The sequence below is a fragment of the Cervus elaphus genome, chromosome 19 (assembly GCF_910594005.1).
Source record: "Cervus elaphus chromosome 19, mCerEla1.1, whole genome shotgun sequence".
Taxonomy (NCBI): Eukaryota; Metazoa; Chordata; class Mammalia; order Artiodactyla; family Cervidae; genus Cervus; species Cervus elaphus.
Genome location: NC_057833.1, coordinates 33,050,200 through 33,074,490, shown reverse-complemented (window position 1 = coordinate 33,074,490; position 24,291 = coordinate 33,050,200). Strand labels below are relative to the sequence as shown.

Here is a 24,291-nt window from a genome sequence, read left to right as displayed (position 1 = left end):
GGCTGAAGAGAACTTGTCCTGGGCTTGAGTTAACATATGAGGCACATTATTTTTATTATAATTGCATATCTGCTTGGGTAGTTTTGGTAGAGTGACTAATGAGATTGCTCTAGGGGAGATACCCTAATGTCTTTTAAGTAAACTTTGACTCAACTGTTGTTCTCAATTTGATAATCACTTCCCTCTATTTCACAACTAAAGAATTGAAATACCATTATGATAGTTATATAATCAAATATAATATGTTTTATACATCTGGAGACTGGGGACAGAGACAAGGTTTCTTTCTTCCTTTTAAATATGTAATGTTATGTTTTATTTTAGTTTATATAGTAAATAATGTTTTGTAATTTCTCCCTGTTCCCTCTCTTTGAAAATTAGAATTCCATATTTAAAATTACTCAAAAATTGGATGGTTTGAAATGTCAAATGAACTGGGACCAGCAAGCATTGGAGGCCTGGCTGGAAGAATCAGCTCATAAAGATAGTGATGCTCTCACTCTTCAGAAGTACGCTCAGCAAGATGATAATAAAATTAGGGTGAGATGTTGTACATTGTAGTGTTAGATTTTCTCTGAATCTATAGTAAAGCAACCTGTAATTTAAATTGGACTTACAATTTTAAAGTAGTGCTTAAACATTTTTGGGTCTAATAAAGTCAGTTATCCTCTCTCTAGAAAAATGAATGTACTCCAATACTCACACAATCTTGATGCAAGTTTTACAGCTCCTCTAAAGCCCTTTGACCATTTAAGGATCTTTGGACTCCAGGTTAAGAATCCTGATTGAGAAGATTTCTCAAAGTATTTCAGAAAATAAAGTTTTGTACTAGAACTATGTATTAGTATTTTAACTTACTTTGTGTAACAGTTTGAATATTACAGATAATTTTTGCTGATTTGAGACTATAGTGCTATTGATTATTTAGTGTATCATAATATATTAAATAATATAATTATTATTATAACCACTACTTAAAAATCTACTTGTAATTAAATCTGGTAATATGTTAGTATCATGAAACATTCTGTTTTCTAATAGGTTAATACTGCATGCATTAGTTAAAATAACCTTAAATGAAAATTTATTGTTTAATCTTTTTTTCTAACTCATTTTAAAAAGTATTAAAAGTCTTTTTAGAAACAATTGGGTTTCCATTGAAGTTAGAAGATAAAGAATATATATATTATTTGGAGTTATTTTAGATGTCAAATGAATATATGTAATATGTCTATAATATGTGTATATATATAATATATTAATATAAGATATGCTAACAGCTTTTATGTTAGTAAAATGATAATTATGAATATTTTTGTATGTAACTACATTCTAGGCCCTGACCCTGCAATTAGAAAGATTGACTGTGGAATGTAATCAGAGAAGAAAGGTACTTGACAATGAATTTGCAGAGACTCTAAGTGTACAGGTTGGTTTAGTAAGGATTTCTTTTTTCTTAATTGTCAAAATGATGTTCACAAAAGCACTTAAATTCACAGAAATATTATTTGGTCTTCATTTTACAGTTAGAATTGGATAAAGCAGCCCAAGATTTTCGACAGATTCATAATGAAAGGCAAAAACTCATTCTACAGTGGGAGAGCACAATAGAACAGATGCAGAAGAGAGATAAAGACATCGATAACTGTGCCGTGGTAAAGTGGTTGTTTGGTTCTTGCAACTTTCAGCTGTATTTATCTCTTTTTGTATTTAACTCATTCATTTCGAATTAAATCACACTATTATTTGAAAGTCACTTTTGTAGCATAATCCAATAGTTTTGGTAAATGTTTTCTAAAGCTGGTTCTATATCTATTTGGAAATGTGATTTTATGAAGGTTATTTACTTATGATATAATGCCGAAAACTGGCTTCTAATATCTCTGAAATGTGAAACAAGAGAAAATCAACAGACAGCTTTATTGCAGCAAAGCCAATGCCTTGACTCATATATACAGTGTTGTCCACGATGCCTTGGATTTAACATGTGTGCTGTTTCTGTGTGAATAAAAAGGTGTAGGGAAATGAGGCTCATGGGTAGCCAAGAAAGAAGGATGGAGAGTCAGGAAAGAAACCCTGACTGCAATAAATTGTCCCTTTTGAAACTGAGTTACCATCCAGAATGGGGTAAAACCTCTGAAGGGGAGGAACACCATGCTGATTAAACATGGGTCTAGTGTTATCTTTTGCTCTTTTCAGAGGTAATTTAGGAGAACTTTTTGGGGAAGTCATTAAAGAGTGAAATAGTGGTGAGTGAAAATGGGAAGATTAGGGAAGTTGGGGAGGGAGAAGGAATTGAGGAGGAAAGAAGGCATGTGAGAAATGTGAGAACTTCCATTCTGAATATACTCCATGGAAAGGCAATTGGCAAGCTATTCAGGTCACTGAAAGTTTGGAATTCTGATAACTGGATGTGGTTTACTTGTTACATGTAACTTATCTGAAAATGTTATTTCTGTATTTCTGTGAGTAATCATTTTATCAACAAAATGGCTTATGCCTCCTTAGAAGGGAGTTGGAAGAACCAATCTTAACTATGAGTTCCTCTTATTTCTTGCTACTAATGTTGGTTTCTCTTTCTTGCTTTATACTGGTTTCAAACATCAAGTCCTGACTGCTTCCTCTGTGTAGATTACATCTAAGACTAAGATCTAAGACTGCAAATCCATAATCTGAATGCTCATACAACCCTGTAGCTAAAGTTATTCAGCCTGCTGATTTGGTGGAATCCACAGCCTACAGCTCTCTGTTATATCCTCTGTGATTCCTTATTCATACGGTGACATCTCCTGGCTATATGTATTGAAAAAGACTAGGGAAGGTGCTTAGAAATGGTTCCATAGGTAGTGGGATGCCTCTAAGTGTTTAACAACTAGCTCTTGATTTGTGGTATTTTTGATCTGTGGCATCACCTACATGAAAACTTAACTGTGAATAGATTGCCCTGTTAATGCCTCTAATGTAGGAATTAAAGCTTCTGATTAAGTGGTAGAAAAATTAATATAAAGCAGGGAATTCTAGAATAATTATTTGACACATACGAATTTAGGAAGTTTTAACCTATCCTTTGGTTGAATGGGCACAGTAGAGCTATAGAATGTTACAAATATAGAATGTTAATTGTTATATAGATGGGAATACTAGAGTAAACAAATCTATAATGTGTTTTAAAATGCAGTGAATTTCAGATGTATATTGATTTAATATGCTAATATGTACAATATTACATGTAGCATTTCTAAAACTTACCAGCTTCAGAAACAGTCTCCCCTGACCCAGTCTCCTGAGATTAGTTGTTTGGTGAGACTCTATTTCAGAAAACTTGAAAGAAATTTATCTTAGGGTGATTTTTCCTTCTCTCTCCAACTCATCTAACATACTGTCATCAGAATAACCTGAAAACCCACATATGATCTTTTTATTCCCCAACTCTAAGATCTTTATTCCATATTGCTTAAAAGTTTACCTTCCTTAACATGGCAATTGAAAAGTTGAATTCTTCACCATTTGGCCCTAACCTCTGCCTTCCACCCTTCATCTCTGTCGTCTGTATCCATTCTTTCTTAACATCCCCCCATTCCATCCTTGCCCTCCCACCCTACACCTTAACCATGTTAGAGTATTTATGCATCCCTACTTATCTTTTTAGGCCCGACTCAAATGAAACCTCTTAGGTAATGCTTTTAATGATTTCTCTTGGGTAGATTTCAATCATCTCTTTGCTCCCATGGTACTTTGTCTACACCACAGTTACTACTTTGCATATTCTAGTTATTTTGTATCTCCACGACCAGCACAAAACCTGAGTGATGAAGATATTCCTATTGAAACAAATAACAAAAGTAATATTCTCAAAAAATGGAAAAAAAAACTGGTCTTGTTAAACTGGTCTTGGAAAATTTCATTGAAATGTGAAAACTATTCAGTACTGTTTTATTGTTTAGATGTCACCTTTTGTTGATAAAAGACTGACATTTTTCTTATCCCTTTAGCAAAGTACCAGATGGATGAAATAAAATATAGAGTTCTTTAAAAATATGAGCTTATAGATACTAGTGGCATACTAATATTTTATTTTATTCATTTAAAATAGTCTCTCCTAAAAATAAAATAAAATAGTCTCTCCTTAAATTTTGGTAAATAAGTACTATAAAAACTGAATTCCTTTTAGTTTTAGTTTTATTTGTCATATTACACATGTATTTAACCTATATTTCAAATTCTAGGCATTAGCAAGGATAAAGCAGGAAATAAGAGAGAAAGAAAATCTGGTTAAGGAAAAAATCAAGTTTTTGGAAAGTGAGATTGGGAATAACACAGAGTATGAAAAAAAAATTTCTGCTGCTGATCGTAAAGTTTTAAAATGTAGAATGGAATATCACCGTCATGAAGCTAATAGAATTCAGCTGAAGGATGAGGTATGCCAACTTAAAGGACTGGTTTGTGTGTTTATAACAAGTAACTATACAGATAAGCATAAAGGCTTTCCTTTGTTAAGGACCTGCCTTCTAGTTCTTTTTGTTACATCCCTTCATGTTGTGAAACTCAAACTTTTAGGGTACACGATTGAAACCTTGATTGGATAAAGGCAACAGGGGGCTGTCATTCACATCATGGGTGGTATAAAGGGTTCCCCTGGGGTTGTGCAGTGCTCAACTTGCCTGTCACACATGGTGTTTTGTTATTAACTCAAGAGAAAAGACTTCTGAAAGGTCTAGCTGGAAATCATAAGATAAAGGCAAATGGATAAATGTGAAGATGAATTATTGACATTGGTGATATTTTGAAGTGTCTTTCCAGAGATACATGTATATGGTGGCTTTACCACTCAAATTCTAGCAAGAACTACTCTTGAAGTTCAGTGTTTTACCTTGTTAAGGGAAAACATTTCAGTGTAGTAGTGGGACAATGTCTTTAAACAGAGACAGAATAAAATCTTCTCCTTTGGTCTTTTCTTCTTTTGAGCATACATGTCAACTGGATTATTCCATAGGTAGAGTTAGCAATTCCCGTAGTTAGCAATAAAGGGATCTTTGTGAAATTTGTGCCTTGAGGCCATATTATCTGAAGTTACTGCTATTTGGGTGGGAAATTGGAACATTGCAGAGCATTTCATTTTATAAGTTGTTATACTTTATATTTCTGATAAAGAAGGAAAGTTTTTTCTATCTGAAGAGAATAAGTAAGATCTTGCAAAAGCAAAAAAGTGAATTTCTTACATAAATTAAATGTCACTGCTAATAGCTCATTCTCAAAAATTTTAAAGCTTAAACCAATTGCAGAAAAGAATGCAGGTTCTTTCATTTATAATTTATTTATTGAAATAGAATTCATATATCAAATATACCTTCTTAAAGTGTACAATTCAATAACTTTTAGTATTTTACAGAATTGTTAAACCACTATCACTATTTAATTTTAGAGTATTTTGGACTTTCAAAAAGAAACCTCATACCCGTTAGCAATGGCTTTCCTTCTGTCCCTCTCCTCCTCCCACCCAGGCCCTGGCAACTCCTGATCTACTTTGTCTCTGTGGATTTGCCTATTTTGAACATCATACAATATGATGCATTTTGTGTCAGGGTTTTTTTACTTACATAATGTTTTGAAGGTTTTTATAAGCTGTAACATGAAAAAGTACTTCATTTTCTCTCAACATTTTTTTATTGTGGTGAAATACATACACAATTTACCATCTTAACTGTCTTCAGATGTACAGTTTAGTGTTAAATACATCACTAATGTTGTATAGCCATCACTGTCAACCATCTTCATAACTCTTTCCTTGTAAAGCAGAAACTCTGTACCCATTGAACAATAATTTCCCATTTCCCTGTCCTCCCAGCCCCTGGAAATCACCATTCTACATTCTGTCTGTATAATTTTAGCTACTCTAAGTACCTCATATAAATGGAGTCATAAAATACTTGTCTTTTTCTGGCCTATTTCACTTATTTTTCTTAGCATAATGTCCTCAAGGGTCATCCATGTTACAGCATATGTCAAAATTTTGTTCCTTTTTAAGGCTGAATACTATTCCATTGTGTGTATATACTATATTTTGCTTATCAGTTCCCCTGTCAATGACTGTGGATTGCATTCCCGTTTTGGCTATAATGAATAGTGCTGCTGTGAGCATGGGTGTAGAATTACCTCAGAATTGCTGGATCAAACAATAATTACATTTTTAATTTTTGGAAGAATTACCATACAGGGGTAGTACTATTTGATATTTGCACTAACAGTGCACAAGGGTTCCAATTTCTCCACATCCTCATCCACACTTGTTATTTTGAGGTTTTTTGATGGTAGCTACATTAATGGTTGTGAAATGGTATTTCAATGTCGCTTTGATTTTTGTTTACCTAATGATTAATGATGTTGAGCATTTTTTCATGTGCTTATTTACCTTTTGTATCTCTTCCTTGAAGAAATATCTATTCAAGATCTTTGCCCCTTTTTGAGTCAGGCTTGTTTGTTGATGTTGAGTTTTAGAAGTTCCCTATATATCCTGGATACTAGTCCCTTATCAGATATATAATTTGTAGATACTTCCCCCTCATTTTTTGTGTTGCTTTTTTGCTCTGTTGGTATTACTTTTGCTGTACAAAAATTTTTAGTTTAATGAAGTCAAACTTGTCTATTTTTCTTTGCTTGTCTGTGCCTTTGGTGTCATGTCCAAGAAATCATTGCCAGATACAATGTTGTGAAGCTTTTATTCTATGTGTTTTTAACTCATATATGTAGATCTCTATAATTTGTCAGTATCTTACAAGTCATTTGAAATTTAATATCAGATCAAAAAGAAAAATTGTTAAATATGTTACAGAAATATAGTTACTATGTTTGTCGGTGTTATGTAGGTTAGAAATGAATGTGTTCAGAATAGAAATTCTCAGAAATGGAATTACAAGATATAGAGTAAATATATAATTTCTGTCTGTTAACTAATAAATAGCTGGATTCTTTAAAAGCCACTGTGAATAGAAGTTCCAGTGATTTAGAGGCTCTGAGGAAAAATATTTCCAAAATAAAGATGGACATTAATGAAGAAACAGCAAGGTAAGAAAAAAGATATTTAAGAATGTTTGTAGTTTTTTAATATTTCTAGAAAAATTATTGAATATTGTTTTTTTGCTTCAATAACTATAAAATTATAGCTACTAAGTTGTTAAACAATTTTTCCTGAGTTTTTCAAAACAAAGCCTTAGGAGCAATATTTTTATGACCTACTAAATATATGCCGGTATTAAAAGGTTTATGGCAAAAGAAGCTTCACGTTATATGAAGAAATCTTAGGATAAACTGTTCTTTGTTTGTTTGCATTAAATATCTTTTATAGACATGTTTTCTGCTTTTTCCTCGTAATTCTCTATAGGTTATGCAAAATTAAAAATCATAATCAGATTGTAATAAAAAAATTAAAGCAGATAACTGAGAAAACTATGTCTGTAGAGGAGAAAGCTACCAACTTGGAAGACATGCTGAGGGAGGAAGAAAGAGGTGTGAAGGTAAAGTTTAGTTTCAGTTTTTAAAAAATTACAGCAAACTTAGTAATAGTGAATAAATTAGACTCTTGAGATCAGACGAGCAGGAGGTCTTTTAATGAAGCTGTGATTTCTGGGGTCATCACCTTTGTAATTAGATTGTTGAGTTGTTGAACCTCTTTTTATTTTAAGCTCTTAATTCTCCATTTGCTTCACTGTCAGCATTTAATTTTGATGTCGTCTCTGAAAGGTAGATCCTCTGAGATTCCATGTCCTCCCAACGCCTACTGTGTCCTTGTCCCTGTTTGCTATCCATATGTATTTTAAATTGCAAATGCATCTTGAAAAATGCCCTTGTTTTACCACTGATTTCTACCTGCCTATCATTTTTTGTTTGTGATCAAATTCCCTCCCAGTGGTCTGCATTCATTACCTATATTTCTTCAGCATCTGCTGTCTCTTTAAGCTCTTCCGGTTTGGCACCATTATTGGTAAATGGGCTTATAAATGCTAACACCTGACTAACTTCACTGGCACCCCCTTTCTACCGTAATCTGTTCGGCATTCTGGTAGCATTAAAGCCAATTTTTGAGGAACCGGAAAAGGCTAGTTTGCCATTTCCTCTTTGAAAACTCCAAACGATTTGTGTGACCTGTCACCATAGGCACTGTATAGGCACTACTTCTTGCTTTTACTCTTTTTTGTCTGATGGGAGAAGAGGAAGGGCAGCTCAAGGTGCTTGTAGAATCTCCCATTTGCAGAGGCTTCAGGTATGGTTTCATTTATATTTGGATAGAATCCAGCTTCCTCAGTGTGCCGTTGTATGTTTAAAATCCTGAGTAACGACATCATGCAACAGTCTTGATTTGAGTGGCATTTGAGTCCAAATCATACAACATTATTTAAAAAAATGTTGTGATTTTTTCCCCTCAGAAAGCATGATTTTCTGCTAGCACATGAAATGGGACAGTTTTGGAGCTTATCAGAAATCTTAAAGACTGTGAATTTTATATGAAATAAACCTTCTAAAGAAAGAATTAAAAAGTGATATTTGAAAAGAAATTAGCTGAATTAATAAACAGTAAAGTTGGCCGCATGTGTGAGCAGGGCTGTGTTCATGGGCTTTTGTTTGCTTGTTTGGGAAAAATCTCAGCCCTATATGTTTTGCTGACTTATTTACCACCAAGCACTGACTTTAAAATTCAGCCAGGCAGTCGTTGAGAAGGTCCTGAACCCAGTGAAAATTTTCTATTATATGAAAAGCAATGTATTTTATAAGCTTGTATATCAGATTAGGTTTCTTCATTTGTGAAAATTCAGATGTACCAATCACAGATTGCTTTGCTTCATATTGAGGTTCATTGGAAGCCAAAGAGAAATATGCTTACCTGGGTATAAGAGCACAGAGGGAAATTATTTCAACATTCTAAAATGAGAGCTTTCACTAGATCTTGGCATGTGAGATCTATTTGAAGCCTAGAATACATTAGTGTGACACTTTGAGGTCAAGATAGACCTGCCTCCTGAGAAGGGAGAAGTGAAAATGGGATACTGGTTTCTGTTTCCTAGTGGGCTGCATGGGTAGGGAAGTCAGCTGCAGGTAAGATGTGAGTAAGGAAAAGTGCCAGTAGTGTTGGTGCTAGTGCTTACCAGCTCACAAAAGCTGATAGTTAAATTTTCTGGAATTTTATAAGTCAGCTGCTAAATGTAGCTACTATTAAAAATCAAATTATATATACTCACTATTAAATAAATTATATTAAAAACAAAGTAAAAAAGTACTCAGCGCATATCACTTCTATATTAGTTTTCTACACTTTACTGTTGTCTATGCTTTTAAGGTTACTTAAAATTACTAACATCTATCATATCTGTATAGTGTTGTTGTTCAATCACCAAGTTGTGTCCGACTATTATATCAGTATAGTAGATATACTGCATAATGATCTGCAACTGCATATCTCTTCCCAGCTTTGCATTTAGAGGAATCATGTGAGTAGCTTAAAGTTGGCCTTAGTGGGAATATAAATAATTATGGAAATCAGCCTCTTCCTCCTAACCTCCCATCTACTAGAAACCTGGTGGTTAAGCATTTATCTGCTCACCACTGGATAGTGCTGCAAAGAAGGTAGGAGAGATCTTCCCTTAACATTTTCAAGACTTTAGTAAACTTTGGGAACTTATAAGCTGTGTGTCTTCAGTGTATTTTATGTTCTAAAGAAACCAGTGAAAAATGGTCAAGTTCTAAGGCTAAGGTGACATAGGGTAGATGACATATCAAGGTATATGATACAGGAATAGTGGACAAGAGTAGACTACAAGCAGTGTTGGGAATGTGTTGAAATTGTAAGAAGGGCTTTATACTCTCTAGGGCTAAAATGAGGGTTCATTGATGAGCCCCTAAATTATAATATTCATTCAGTAAAACATTTAAAGATATTATATTACATTAATCATTGTTATTCTTATTATCAGGAAGTAGAAGTTCAGTTGAACATAGTGAAAGATGTGTTATTTAAGAAAGTTCAGGAATTACAGACTGAAACAATGAAAGAAAAAGCTCTTGTATCTGAAATTGAAGGAACCCGTTCTTCTCTAAAGCACCTCAACCATCAGTTACATAAACTGGACTTTGAAACTTTGCAGCAGCAAGAAATTATGTACACTCAGGTAGATGTTACTCTTATGAATGTCTTCATATTGATTTGTCATAATTGTGATGGTCAAGATACTGCAGTGTCCTAAGAAAAAGATTTCTATGAACTCTTGAGGTTGAGGGGCGTGGACAGATGCTACAGACTGCAGGGGGTGTGGGTTTCATCTCTGGCCAAGGAACTAAGATCCCACATGCTGCACGGTGCAGCCAAAAAAACAACAACAAAACGAACTCCTAAAACCCCTGCAAAACTGTATGTTGTGCATACATCAGACTCCCCAATAGGTTAAAAGTATTTTTTAAGTTTTCCTTTTTGGTTCTCTTTACGTATTCTGTCCCATGTTAATTTCTTATTGTCCTCCCTCTCTCCATCTTAATTTCTGCATCTAATATATTCTTAATTTCTCAGAATTACAGATGCTGAAGTATAATTTTCAAAATATTGTTTAAAAGTTCATCATATTTGAGCCTTTCATGGCTAACAGTCTGTGACTCTTTTTTGCACTCTGTAGAAAAATATCCTCAAAAATCCATGTCCATGTAAATCTAGTAGATTTACTGATGTTCTATCATGATAGTATGATAAATACCCACCTAACTGCTCTATTATATTTTCAGATTAGTTGTGTGTTATTATCATATACTCTGGTTGTTAAAGAATAGTTTACTGTTTCTCCCCTTGGAGTAAGAAGGACTTCATCACTAAAGAATTAAAGTGACTTTAGTAAAGGATGACATCAGACCAAACTCATGAAAATATTTACAGCGTGTTTGTATCTACAAAAATGGTTTTAACTGTTTCTCCCTACTAACTTTCTTTAAAACCTGTAACAGGATTTTTACATTCAACAAGTAGAACGCCGAATGTCGCGCTTAAAGGGAGAAATTAATTCAGAAGAAAAACAAGCCCTTGAAGCAAAAACTGTTGAACTTCAGAAGACATTGGAAGAGAAAAAATCTGCACTTTGCCTTTTGGAAACACAGATCAAGAAGCTTCATGTAACTTAGCTAAAATACTTTTTATGCTTTAAATATCCTAGTTATTAGTCATTTTACGTCAACATGTTCCTAAGACTTTGGATAGGATGATTGCCAAGCTACCCACATATGTAATAAATGTATGAACTAATGCCCATATTTCTGTGCTTACATTCTCATATGGAAATATGAAAATAACGTTACCATTGACTATGCATTTGCTGTATGCTATGTTTATGGCTTTAGTGTTTTATTTCATTTAATCCTTATAAATGTGAGGAAGATATTATTACCTGTTTTCCAGATTAAGTAACTTGTTCATGATTTCACAGTGAGGATTTGATCCTTGGTCCATGTGACTTAAAAATAGTCTTAAATGGTACATGATTTAAAACATTGATAAGTTCTAGTTTCTATTATGTGTCTCCTCCCATAATAACTTGATTGCTTTTTATCACTGAAGTAGCATCTAAAAGAAGCTGCTCTTTTATGGGTCTACTTTTGTTATTCAAATATTTACTTAGTTACATATTTCATATGACTCTATATTTTGTTAATAAGGTTAAAAATGTTCTTCATCCTTAGGTACTTTAATATGTTTATGGTAATATTAAACCTGTGTTAGGGGAACCTATGTAATGTAGAACCTATGCTAAAGTTTAACTGGCAAGAATGAAGGCCTGAAAGCATGAATCTGAATTGGGGGGAGAGCTCCAATTTTAAATGTTGAACAGCTGGAAAGGCTAGTGATGAATGTCTTCTAGTGGTTAAATGAAAAATTGCCCTGAATTCCTTAAGGGCTACAAAGGTGAAAGGGAGCTATTACTTTTTTAAATTAGGAAAGAAAAAAAAAATTCAACATGACAAAATATTGGTTTTGAGTGGTTTATAGCCTGATTAAATTTTTAAAAGACTATTTCCTTGGTTTAGTAATAGGAGCACATGTTTTGGAATCAGAACTGGTTTTGAATGTCAAGGTTATACCTAACTACCTGGATTGGGAAGCTCCCCTGCAGGAAGGCATGGCAACCCACTCCAGTATTCTTGCCTGGAGAATCCCATGGACAGAGGAGCCTGGAAGGCTGCAGTCCTTAGGGTCACACAGAGTTGGGCACAACTGAAGTGACTTACACAGCACAGTGCTGCTTTTTTAAGTTTTCTGAGTCTCAGTTTACTCATTTTTAAATGGAAAACAATATTTGATTTTATTTTAGGACATTTGGGAGAATTAGAAGCAATGTGTATCTTAACACAGTGCCTTTAGCAGGTTCTCAATAAATGGTATTGTTTTAATTATACAGAATATGAGAATATTAGTGCTATAGAATGCTAGGAGGATGACATTCGTATCTGGATGTGTTTTTTGATGCTAACTCAATTGTGTCTGTTTTGCTGTGTGAGAGTGGTTCTAGTGTTCCCCGTTTTAACTACTGTGGGGCTCTGTCCATGATGCAGTAGGCTAGTACTTATGCCTATCCCAACTCTGGTTTTGACAGAGAGGTAAATAAATTAATAGACATACAAGTGAATTTTTAAAGATATTAAAGCTGGTTAAGTGTCTAATGAAGGTTTTCTCTTCTCGATAGTAGCGTTAGATTGTAAAGTCATTCTACATTCTCTTTCCCATGCCACTCCATCTCTTATTTTGAGTAACAAACAAATTTCCTCTAGTTGAAAATTACCTTAAATTAATATTTTAATTCTAAAAGTTAATTTTTTGAAGTCATATCTTTATGTGAAAAAAAAATCTTACTGTCTTGCTTCAATCTTAGGTTCTGATTGTTCAGAGAAATACAGGCAGTGAGAAAGGTAGGGGAGGGAGGAAGCAAGGGAGAGAGGGAGAGAGAGGGACAAGGGAGAGAGATCTTGGCACTAGAAACGTTTTGTTTTGGGTCCCCTAACAGGGACTAAGGAGGACAAAGAGAGCAAACCTCATTCTAGTTCTGGGTGGGAGGGAGGGTGCAAACTTGTATAAAGCTGGAAAACTGTATGAATGTATGACCCAGTCATTCATTCAATGGAATTAGATCTTATCTAGCATTTTTCTCTTCAGCAACATGTGATTATATACGTAATAATAATCATAACAACATTTCCCTGTGTCAAACATTGTTGCATATATTACAGTAACTTTTTTAACCCTCCACAACAGCCCAGGTAGGTAGGTGTTGTTATCATCTCCATTTTAGAAATGAGGAAACTAAGGAAGAATAGGTTGCCCGCTGGTGTTGGATGGCTGATAAGTAATGAAGGCCATCTAATTCCAGAGCTTGTAGTTAACCAAAACCCTATGCTTTCTCAGACTGTTAACATTTTTACCTTCTGACCTTGGGTTGAATCAAATGATGGAATCCAGAAGGTGGACCCTGTATTTAAACAAAACTCAAACTCTGCCCTCCCTTGTCTTCCCCTAAATGGCAATCACTTAATAATTCAGTTTGAACGGTAATCATACATGATATTTCTTAGAATTACTAAAATCAAACTGAACCCAAACATCAACAAATAATAAAAATGAAAGTGTTTCTATGTGAGTATCCATGTATATCCTATTAGAGATGTCAGAGTATGAAGGGATGAGGTTTAAAAATCTGATTATTATAAATATTTAATGGAGCATATAATTCAGTGTGTCATGCATTTAATATTGTTATTTAAAATATGTATTTATGTACCTTTTTTCCTTTTTACAGAATGATCTTTACTTTACCAAGAAGTCGAATAGTAAATATCGTGATGAAAAACAGTCCCTCATGACCAAAATAAATGAACTAACCCTTTTCAATGACAGATCAGAGAAAGAACTTACTAAAGCCAAAGCTTTCAAACAGGTGCAATAAAGTCATGTTTATATATAATATTAAAACCCACATATTTTCATGCTAATTGTAGAAAAAATTTTAAATATACCAAATTATAAAGGAAAAAATGTCAATATAATCACTGTACAGATAATAAGCAGTGTTATAGTATATTATCATCTTTTAGTCTTTTAAAGAAAATAGATTTATATATTGTATTCAAAAATTTAAAAATATATGATACATGTTTTCTAAACATTAAGTATCTTTAAAGACTTCCTACACTCCATTGCATGAAGTTACTATAATTTATTTGACCATCTATTTTTGGATATGTATTTTTTCCAGTGCTTGGCTATTATAGATAGTACTCTTATGTACTGTGCACATATTTCTTTGTATAGTTGTTCACATAATTCCTTAGGATAAATTTCTAGCTGTATAATTATGGTTCAAAAGAATGTATATTTCTAGTATCTTGAAATTATTTTCAAGCCATTTGCCTTCTAGAAAGTTCAATTAATACTCCCACCAGCAATGTATAAGCATTCTATTTTATTCACCACCACCAGGGCTGGATAATAATGTATAAAATTACTGTTAGTTTGATGGGCAAACATGGTATTTCATTGTTTTTAGTCTGCATTTTAAAGTTGTGAGTGAAGTGAAATCGCTCAGTCATGTCCGACTCTCTGCAACCCCATGGACTGTAGTCTATCAGGCTCCTCCGTCCATGAAATTTTCCAGGCAAGAGTACTGGAGTGGGTTGCCATTTCCTTCTCCAGGGGATCTTCCCAACCCAGGGATTAAACCAGGGTCTCCCACATTGCAGGCAGATGCTTTACCATCTGAGTCACCAGGGAAGCCTGCATTTTAAAGTTAGTGACATTTTAAAACATTTTAAGCATAAAATTTAAAATATTTATGTTTCATTGAAAATGTTTAAGCATTTTTTTCTGCTATGTTATTTTCCATAATTTTTCTTTTAGATTTCTAGTTCATTTTCTTGCATATATTTCCATTAGGTGGTTTATATTTTTAAAATACTTGGCAAAAGATCTTCGTATATTAACTCATAAGTATTTGTCTCATTGTCTTTAAACTTCTATTCAGTTTTTTTCCATAAAACTTTCTTTAAACATCATATGTTTAAGTGTTTTTCCCTGTATAATTTTTATGCTTAGAAACTTTTTAGTCACACTAAAAATATTTACTATTTCTAATGGCTGCATTTGGTTTCATCTCTTACATTAAGTTCTTTCATTCATCTGGAATTTATTTCTGGTACATGTGAGATACAGGGGTTTAATCTTTGCTCTAAATAACAAGCTTTGTCTTGAAATAGTAAAATCTTATATTCTGGAGTATTTTTTTCTGGGCTTTCTCTTCTGAAAATTGATCTGCTAAGTGTGATCTTGTGTCCGTACTCTGTTGTTGTTCAGTCACTAAGCCATATCTGACTCTTTGCAACCCCGTGGACTACAGCAAGCCAGGCTTCCTCGTACATCGTCAACTGCTGGAGCTTGCTCAAACTCAGGTCCATTGGTTAGTGATGCTATCTGACTGTCTCATCCTCTATCATCCTCTTCTCCTCCTGCCTTCAATCTTTCCCAGCATCAAAGTCTTTTCCAACAAGTTGGCTCTTTGCATCAGGTGGTGAAAGTATTAGAGCTTCAGCTTTATTGAGTCCTACCAATGAATATTCAGGGTTGATTTCCTTTAGAATTGCCTGGTTTGATCTCCTTGCAGTCCAAGGGACTCTCAAGAGTCTTCTCCAACACCACAGTTCGAAAGCATCAATTCTTCTTCGGCTCTCAACCTTCTTTAATGGTTCAACTCTCATATCCATAATGACTGCTGGAAAAACCACAGCTTTAACTATACGGACCTTTGTTGGCAAAGTGGTGTTTCTGCTTTTATAATACACTGTCTAGGTTTGTCATTGTTGTTGTTTAGTTACTAAGTCATGTCCGACTCTTTGTGACTCCATGGACTCCATGTGACTCCATGGAGCCCACTAGGCTCCTCTGTCCATGGGATTTCCCAGGCATGAACTGGAGCAGGTTGCCATTTTCTTCTCCAGGGGATCTTCTCAACCCAGAGATTGAACTTACATCTCTTGTACTGGCAGGCAGATTATTTACCACTGAGTCACCAGGTAAGGTTTGTCATAGCTTCCCTTTTAATTTCATGGCTGAAGTGACTGTCTGCAGTGATTTTGGAGTCTAAGAAAATCTGATCCGTCACCGCTTCCATTTTTCCCACCTCTATTTGCCATTAAGTGATGGGACTGGATGCCATGATCTTACTTTTTTGAATGTTGAATTTCAAGCCAGCTTTTTCACTCTCCTCTTTCACATCATCAAGAGGCTCTTTAGTTCCTCTTCACTTTTTGCCATTAGAGTGGTATCATCTCTATATCTCAGGTTGTCGATATTTCTCCCAGCAATCTTGATTGCAGCTTGTGCTTCCTCCAGCCCAGCGTTTCACATGATGTACTCTGCATGTAAGTTAAATAATCAGGGTGACAATATACAGTCTTGTCATACTCCTTTTCCAATTTTGAACCAGTCAGTTGTTCCATGTCTGGTTCTAATTGTTGCTTCTTGACCTGCATACCAGGTTTCTCAGAGGCAGGTAAGGTGGTCTGGTACTCCCATCTCTTTAAGAATTTTCCACAGTTTATTTTGAACCACGCAGTAAGCTTTAGTGTAGTTAAGCAGATTTTTTTTTTTTTTGGAACTCCTTTGCTTTCTCCATGATTCAAGACATATTGGCAATTTGATCTCTGGTTCCTCTGCCTCTTTGAAACCCAGCTTGCATATCTAGACATTCTTGGTTCACATACTATTAATGCCTAGCTTGAGGGATTTTGAGCATAATTTTGATAGCATGTGAAATGAGTACAATTGCATGGTAGTTTAAACGTTCTTTGGCATTGCCCTTCTTTGGGATTCGAATGAAAACTGACTTTTCCAGTCCTGTGGTCACTTGTAAGTTTTCCAAATTTGCTGGTGTATTTAGTGCAGTACTTTAAGTCTTAATCTTTTAGGATTTGAAATAGCTCAGCTGGAATTCAGTCACCTCCACTAGCTTTGTTTGTAGTAATGCTTCCTAAGACCCACTTCACACTTCAGGATGTCCAAGTCTAGGTGAGTGACCACAACATTGTGGTTATTCGGGTCGTTAAGATCTTTTTTGTACAGTTCTTCATATTCCTGCCACCTCTTCTTAATCTCTTCTGCTTCTGTGCTCTATTCTACTCTTGACTCTCTTTCAGTATTCTACTTATGATTGAACTATTTTAAAATAAAAATGTATTTACACATTATCTTTTTTTTTTTCATTTTCAAGTCCACTTCTTTTTTCTTTTTGGTGGTTTTTGCCATATATTGACATGAATCAGCCATGGATTTACATGTATTCCCCATCCTGAACCCCCCTCCCACCCCCCTCCTCACCCCATCCCTCTGGGTCTTCCCAGTGCACCAGCCCTGAGCACTTGTCTCATGCATCCAATCTGGGCTGGTGATCTGTTTCACCCTTGATAGTATACTTGTTTCAATGCTATTCTCTCAGAACATCCCACCCTCGCCTTCTCCCACAGAGTCCAAAAGTCTGTTCTGTACATCTGTGTCTCTTTTTCTGTTTTGCATATAGGTTATTGTTACCATCTTTTTAAATTCCATATATATGCATTAGTATGCTGTATTGGTCTTTATCTTTCTGGCTTACTTCACTCTGTATAATGGGCTCCAGTTTCATCCATATCATTAGAACTGATTCAAATGAATTCTTTTTAATGGCTGAGTAATATTCCATGGTGTATATGTACCACAGCTTCCTTATCCATTCGTCTGCTGATGGGCATCTAGGTTGCTTCCATGTCCTGGCTATTATAAACAGTGCTGCGATGAACATTGGGGTGCACGTGTCTCTTTCAGATCTGGTTTCCTCAGTGTATTTACACATTATCTTGTAAGAATTAGTTTAAAATATAAAAATTCTTATCCATAGGGCATCATATATTTTCTGGATATTGTAACTTTCAATTTTAGGAATAACTTCTTTTTGTTTTTTTATTAATAGTAAAACTTGAATTTACAATTACATTATAATAAAAGCTGGAATAGTCATAAACCCTTCTCTTAAAAGGGAAAGGCAGAGTTATGACTCAGAGCAATCTAAACTTAACCCTAATTAATATCTTGGAAAATGGTCAAATTGGAAAAAATTCTATTTTCAAGTTTGACTTTTGTAGCAATAGAAAAGAAACATATTTTGGATTGGTTATACAAATAATTGTTTCAATATTTGATGATTTTGTTATGTTGATAGGATTTGATGATTGAAGACAATCTTTTAAAACTTGAGGTTAAACGTACTCGAGAACTGCTTCACAGTAAGGCAGAAGAAGTTCTTTCTCTGGAAAAAAGAAAACAACAATTACACACAGCTATGGAAGAAAGGACCGAAGAAATTAAGGTTCACAAAACAATGCTTGCATCACAAATAAGATATGTTGATCAAGAACGGCAAAATATAAGGTAATAATTAGAATTTTTAAATATTGCTAATGAAGTTTGAAAACATAAGAGTATTGTTAGAAGAACTGACTGCTCCCTCCACCACCTTGGATGTCCATCTTTTTCTTATTTGTTCGAAAAGGCTATTAATATAATGTGTGTGTGTGTACTCAGTCGTGTCTGACTCTTTTGCCACCCCATAGACTGTAGCCAGGCTCCTCTGTCCATGGAATTCTCCAGGCAAGAATACTGGAGTGGGTAGTCATTTCCTTCTCCAAGGGATCTTCTCGACCCAGGGATCGAACCTGGGTCTCCAGCAATGCAGGCAGAATCTTTACTGTTTGAACCACCAGGGAAGATTAATATAATACATAGGCCATATTTTAGCAGCAAACCTATGCTTCTCTCTCTCTTTCTTTCTTTAGGTTAACTCCTTGTTCTGCAGATTTATCACTTTACGTTAAGATCACCAATCCCCTTGGAATTTAGTTTTGTATATAGTTTGTGGTAAGGGTTCAATAACCTGCTTTCCCTTATGGATCTGCCTGCAATGCAGGAGATGCAGGAGATGCGGGTTCAGGATCCTGCAGGGGGACCCAAGATCCCCCCTGGGTTGGGAAGATCCCCTGGAAAAGAGCATGGCAACTCACTCCAGTATTCTTTCCAGGAAAATCCCATGGACAGAGAAGCCTATTGGGCTATGACTGTGGGGTTGCACAGAGTCGATCATGACTGAAGCAACTGAGTATGCACGCATACCCAAGGGTCCAATAACATACTTTCCCTTATGGATACCCAATAGCTGCATTTATTGAAGCAATTTTCCCCTAGAGATTTCACCTATCTTGTATAAGATTTATTTCTGGATACATGCTACTTTTTAAATGTTACTGTCAATGTTATCTCTTTATAAAGCATTTCATATTTGATTTGTTGCTAGTATATAGAAATGCAGTTGGTTTCTATATATTAAGTATTCAGCAACCTGCTTTAACTTTTATTAATTCTAACAGTTGATCTGTAGATTCTACCTTCCAGGTATTCAATTGACATTATTTGCAAACAACAGTTTTGTGTCTTCCTTTTCAACCTCTATAACTTTTCTTGTTCTTGCTTTCTTGTCCTTGCTATTTAACCTCTGGTTCAATGCCTAATAGTAATGGTGATTGCAGGCACCCTTGTCTTGCAGATGCTTGATCTCAAAGGGAAGGTGTTCATTGTTTTATCATTAAGTATCAAGTTTACTATAGTGTTTTTTGAGATTCTTTTTACAATATTAAGAGAGATCCCATCTATTTTCATTCTTTGCTAAGAGGTTGTTTTAATTTGTTTAATCAGAAATGAATGTTGACTTTTATTATGTGTTTTTTTTTCAGTCGTTGATATGATATAGCTTCTTCAATCTGTTAGTATAATTGAAAACTGTATATTGATTGCTTTTTCAAAGTTAAACTAACGCACCTTCCTGTAGTAAATGTAACTGTCACATATTATATTTTGTATGTATCTAGATTTTGTTTGCTAATATTTTTATATAATTTTTACATTTTATGCTTATAGTTCTTTCTCTCCTGTCCTTGTCAAATTATCAGGTTATTAAGGTTACATCTACTTTTATAAAATGATTTTTGTGTTTCTTTTTTTTCTATACTCTAGGTAAGTTTGTAAAAGAGCAGAATTACATCTTTCTTGAACTTTTGAACACCTCACCGGTAAAGCCTTTGGACATCTGGAGCTTTTTGAGGAAGATTTAGTTCAGTTGAACTGTTGGTTCAGTTTATTTATTGGTTATGGGGCAGTGTGGATCTTGTATTTTTTCTTGCATCTGTTTTAGTAAATTTCTTATTTTTCTCTAGAAAAAAATTTCTACAGACTTCTTTAATGAAAAGTGGCTCTTATTTCTGCATAATCTTCTGTATCTCCTTTTTTTCCTCCTCTCAATCATATCACATTTGTTTTCCATTTTTTCATTCATAGAGGAAATTATCTTTCTTGTTTCCAGAGCTGTGGTAAGTTTTTTTTTTTTCCTTTTAATATTTTCTGTTTTAGGAAGGGGGAGACATATGTTTGTGCTTGGTTCACCATCTTAACCTGAAAGGCCAACAAGGCTTGTCTTTTGCAATCACATAAAGGATGAGTAAATATTTTCTGATAAAACAATATTAATACTTAAAAATAAGCAAAGCTATAACTTCTGATACTTACTATATTTTACCATCAACTTTCTTTAGGAGTAGGAACCTGGTATGTTGAAGATTTCTTTTCACTGTGGTTGGAAGACTTATTTTCATGAAGCTGTTAGCAGGCAAATGAGTCTCCATGTTGCTGTACATATATTAGCATTATTAGTATTATTACAAAATAAGTTAAAAATGATTTAAGAATATAAATTTACTGTAATAAAAGGAAGAAAGTAACCAGCAATTTTAAGGCTGTAAATCTCAGGAGATAATTCTCCAAAGGTTTCTCATATTTCTACATACCTTGCAAGGAGAGGCAATAGCTATCCTGTTCTGGACCATGTTTTTGAAAATTTTTGGTGAAAAACACCTAAAATTTATCTTAACTATTTAAAACTGTATAGTTAGTAGTATTAGTTATTTCACATTTTTGAGCAACAGATCTCTAGAACTTTTTCATCTTGTAAAACTGAAACTTTATACCCATTAAATATTAGCTTTGCATTTTCCCCTTCCCCTAGCCCTTGATAGCCACTATTTTTTTCTGCCTGTATGAATTTGACTACACTAGATGCCTCACATAAGTGGATCATGTAGTATTGATATTTGTTTTTTTGTGACTGGCTTATTTTATTTAGCATAATGTCCGCAAGACTCACCCATGTAGCATGTGACAGATTTTCTCTCTAAGGCTGAATAATACTTCATTGTATGCATGTATCACAGTTTCATCTGCCTATGGACATTTGGCTTGGCTATTGTGAACTATTGTGAATAATATATGAACATCAATGTGCAGACATGTCTTTGAAAACTGTTTTCTGTTCTTTAGGATATATACCCAGAAGTAGGATGACTGGATCATACAGCTATTTTATTTTTAATTTTTTGAGGAACTGCCATATTTTTCATAGTGGTTGCACCATTTTACTGTCCCATCAAGAGTTCTTAAAGGTTCAGTTTCTCTACACCCTCACCAACACTTTGTTATTTTTTTTGTCTTTTTGATAGTAGCCATTCTCACGGGTGTGAGGTGATATCTTATTGTGGTTTTGGTTTGCATTGGACTATCTTTTAAAGGCTATTTGGATAGTGAATAGCCTTGAGAGCTAGAGATAGTATCTCCCTCCAGAGCAAAGGTTAGGTATGTTTGCTTATTTCCCATTATGAAATATTTGGATTAGCTAAGCTTAAGTTCTTCAGTTGTGACATAAACCTACTGTATGTGCAGCATCCATTTGAGTCCCTCCTCACTTGCATGTGACTTCAAGAGCAAGGGGAACCAATGCAAATAGGCAGCTCATGCTACTTGGTATGCCAATGAGTGGTAAAGTCCTTTTTCTATGACCCAGATATCTTGTGTTTTCTGCCAACATCCATGAAAGTGGCAGACTAACTTGGTAGCTTTCAGCTTTCATATAGGGTGAAATCTGAGACCTTTCACAGTTCAGTTCAGTTCAGTTGCTCAGTTGTCCGATTCTTTGTGACCCCATGAATTGCAGCACGCCAGGCTTCCCTGTCCATCACCAACTCCTGGAGCCTACTCAAACTCATATACAAGGAGTCGGTGATGCCATCCAGCCATCTCATCCTCTGTTGTCCCCTTCTCCTCTCACCTTCAATCTTTCCCAGCATCAGGGTCTTCTCCAATGAGTTGGTTCTTCGCATCAGGTGGCCAGAGTATTGTAGTTTCAGTTTTAGCATCAATGCTTCCAATGAATATTCAGGACTGATTTCCTATTTTCAAACAGAAGTGTAAAACTGCAAAGTGAGAACCTATTTAAACTGTTTTAGTAGTAACACAAATACAGATGTCTTCTCTAAGAACAGTATAGTCCTTTAAAAAAGTATATTGTTTGTTTTTCAGTGTTTAATTTTTCTTTTCATGTTAGTGCTGAGTTTCATGAGCGGCTAAGTAAAATTGATAAGCTGAAGAATAGATATGAAATTCTTACTGTTGTAATGCTGCCTCCTGAAGGAGAAGAGGAGAAAACTCAGGCCTACTATGTAATAAAGGTAAGCTTAATGGATTTACGGGCTTCCCTGGTGGCTCAGATGGTAAATTATCCATCTGCAATGCAGGAGACCAGGTTTCGATCCCTGGGTTGGGAAGATCCTCTGGAGAAGAGAATGGCCCTCCACTCCAGTATACTTGCCTGGAGAATTCCACAGACAGAGGAGCCTGCTGGGCTACAGTCCCATGGGGTCTCAAAGAGTTGGATATGACTGAGTGACTTACATTTCCACTTCTAATGGATTTACAGTTGTGGTAAAATGAGTATCCGTTCAGTTCAATCACTCAGTCGTGTCCGACTCTGTGACCCCATGAACCGCAGCGTGCCAGGCCTCCCTGTCCATCACCAACTCCTGGAGTTTACTCAAACTCTTGTCCATCGAGCCGGTGATGCCATCCAACCATCTCATCCTCTGTCATCACCTTCTCCTCCTGCCCTCAATCTTTCCCAGCATCAGGGTCTTTTCAAATGAGTCAACTCTTCGCATCAGGTGACCAAAGTATTGGAGTTTCAGCTTCAACATCAGTCCTTCCAATGAACACCCAGGACTGATCTCCTTTAGGATGGACTGATTGGATCTCCTTGCAGCCCAAGAGACTCTCAAGAGTCTTCTCCAACCCCACAGTTCCAAAGCATCAATTCTTCAGTGCTCAGCTATCTTTATAGTTGAACTCTCACATCCATACATGACTACTGGAAAAACCATAGCCTTGACTAGACAGACCTTTGTTGACCAAGTAATGTCTCTGCTTTTTAATATGCTGTGTAGGTTGGTCATAACATTCCTTCCAAGGAGTAAGCGTCTTTTAATTTCATGGCTGCAATCACCATCTGCAGTGATTTTGGAGCCCAGAAAAATAAAGTCAGCCACTGTCTCTACTGTTTCCCAATCTATTTGCCATGAAGTGATGGGACCAGAGCCATGATCTTAGTTTTCTGAATGTTGAGCTTTAAGCCAACTTTTTCACTCTCTTCTTTCCCTTTCATCAAGAGGCTCTTTAGTTCTTCTTCCCTTTCTGCCATAAGGGTGGTGTCATCTGCATATCTGAGGTTATTGATATTTCTCCCAGCAATCTTGATTCTAGCTTGTGATTCATCCAGCCCAGCATTTCTCATGATGTACTCTGCACATAAGTTGAATAAGCAGGGTGACAATATACAGCCTTGACGTACTCCTTTTCCTATTTGAAACCAGTGTGTTGTTCCATGTCCGGTTGCTTTCTGTTGCTTCCTGACCTGCATACAGGTTTCTCAAGAGGCAGGTCAGGTGGTCTGGTATTCCCATATCTTTCAGAATTTTCCACAATTTATTGTGATCCACATAGTCAAAGGCTTTGGCATAGTCAATAAAGCAGAAATAGATGTTTTTCTGGAACTCTCTTGCTTTTTGGATGATCCAGTGGATGTTGGCAATTTGATCTCTGGTTCCTCTGCCTTTTCTAAAACCATCTTGAACATCTGGAAGTTCACAGTTCACATATTGCTAAAGCCTGGCTTGGAGAATCTTGAGCACTACTTTACTGGCGTGTGAGATGAGTGCAATTGTGCAGTAGTTTGAGCATTCTTGGCATTGCCTTTCTTTGGGATTGGAATGAATCCCAAACTCTTTGTTAACAACCAAAATGGCATTTTTTTTTTTTTTTTGCCA

The 24,291-nt window shown here is 35.3% G+C and overlaps 1 protein-coding gene across 1 annotated transcript in view; it reads left to right on the top strand.

Moving 5' to 3' along the window:
- CCDC39 (coiled-coil domain containing 39) overlaps positions 1-24,291 on the top strand; it is a 53,789-nt gene that overhangs the window by 13,919 nt on the left and 15,579 nt on the right. The window contains exons 4-14 of the mRNA XM_043874610.1: positions 382-540; positions 1,337-1,429; positions 1,527-1,655; positions 4,227-4,418; positions 6,959-7,062; positions 7,379-7,511; positions 9,963-10,157; positions 10,978-11,142; positions 13,815-13,952; positions 18,261-18,469; positions 22,521-22,644. Of these exons, the coding sequence (XP_043730545.1) occupies positions 382-540; positions 1,337-1,429; positions 1,527-1,655; positions 4,227-4,418; positions 6,959-7,062; positions 7,379-7,511; positions 9,963-10,157; positions 10,978-11,142; positions 13,815-13,952; positions 18,261-18,469; positions 22,521-22,644 (1,641 nt within the window). The remainder of the gene's footprint in view (positions 1-381; positions 541-1,336; positions 1,430-1,526; positions 1,656-4,226; positions 4,419-6,958; positions 7,063-7,378; positions 7,512-9,962; positions 10,158-10,977; positions 11,143-13,814; positions 13,953-18,260; positions 18,470-22,520; positions 22,645-24,291) is intronic.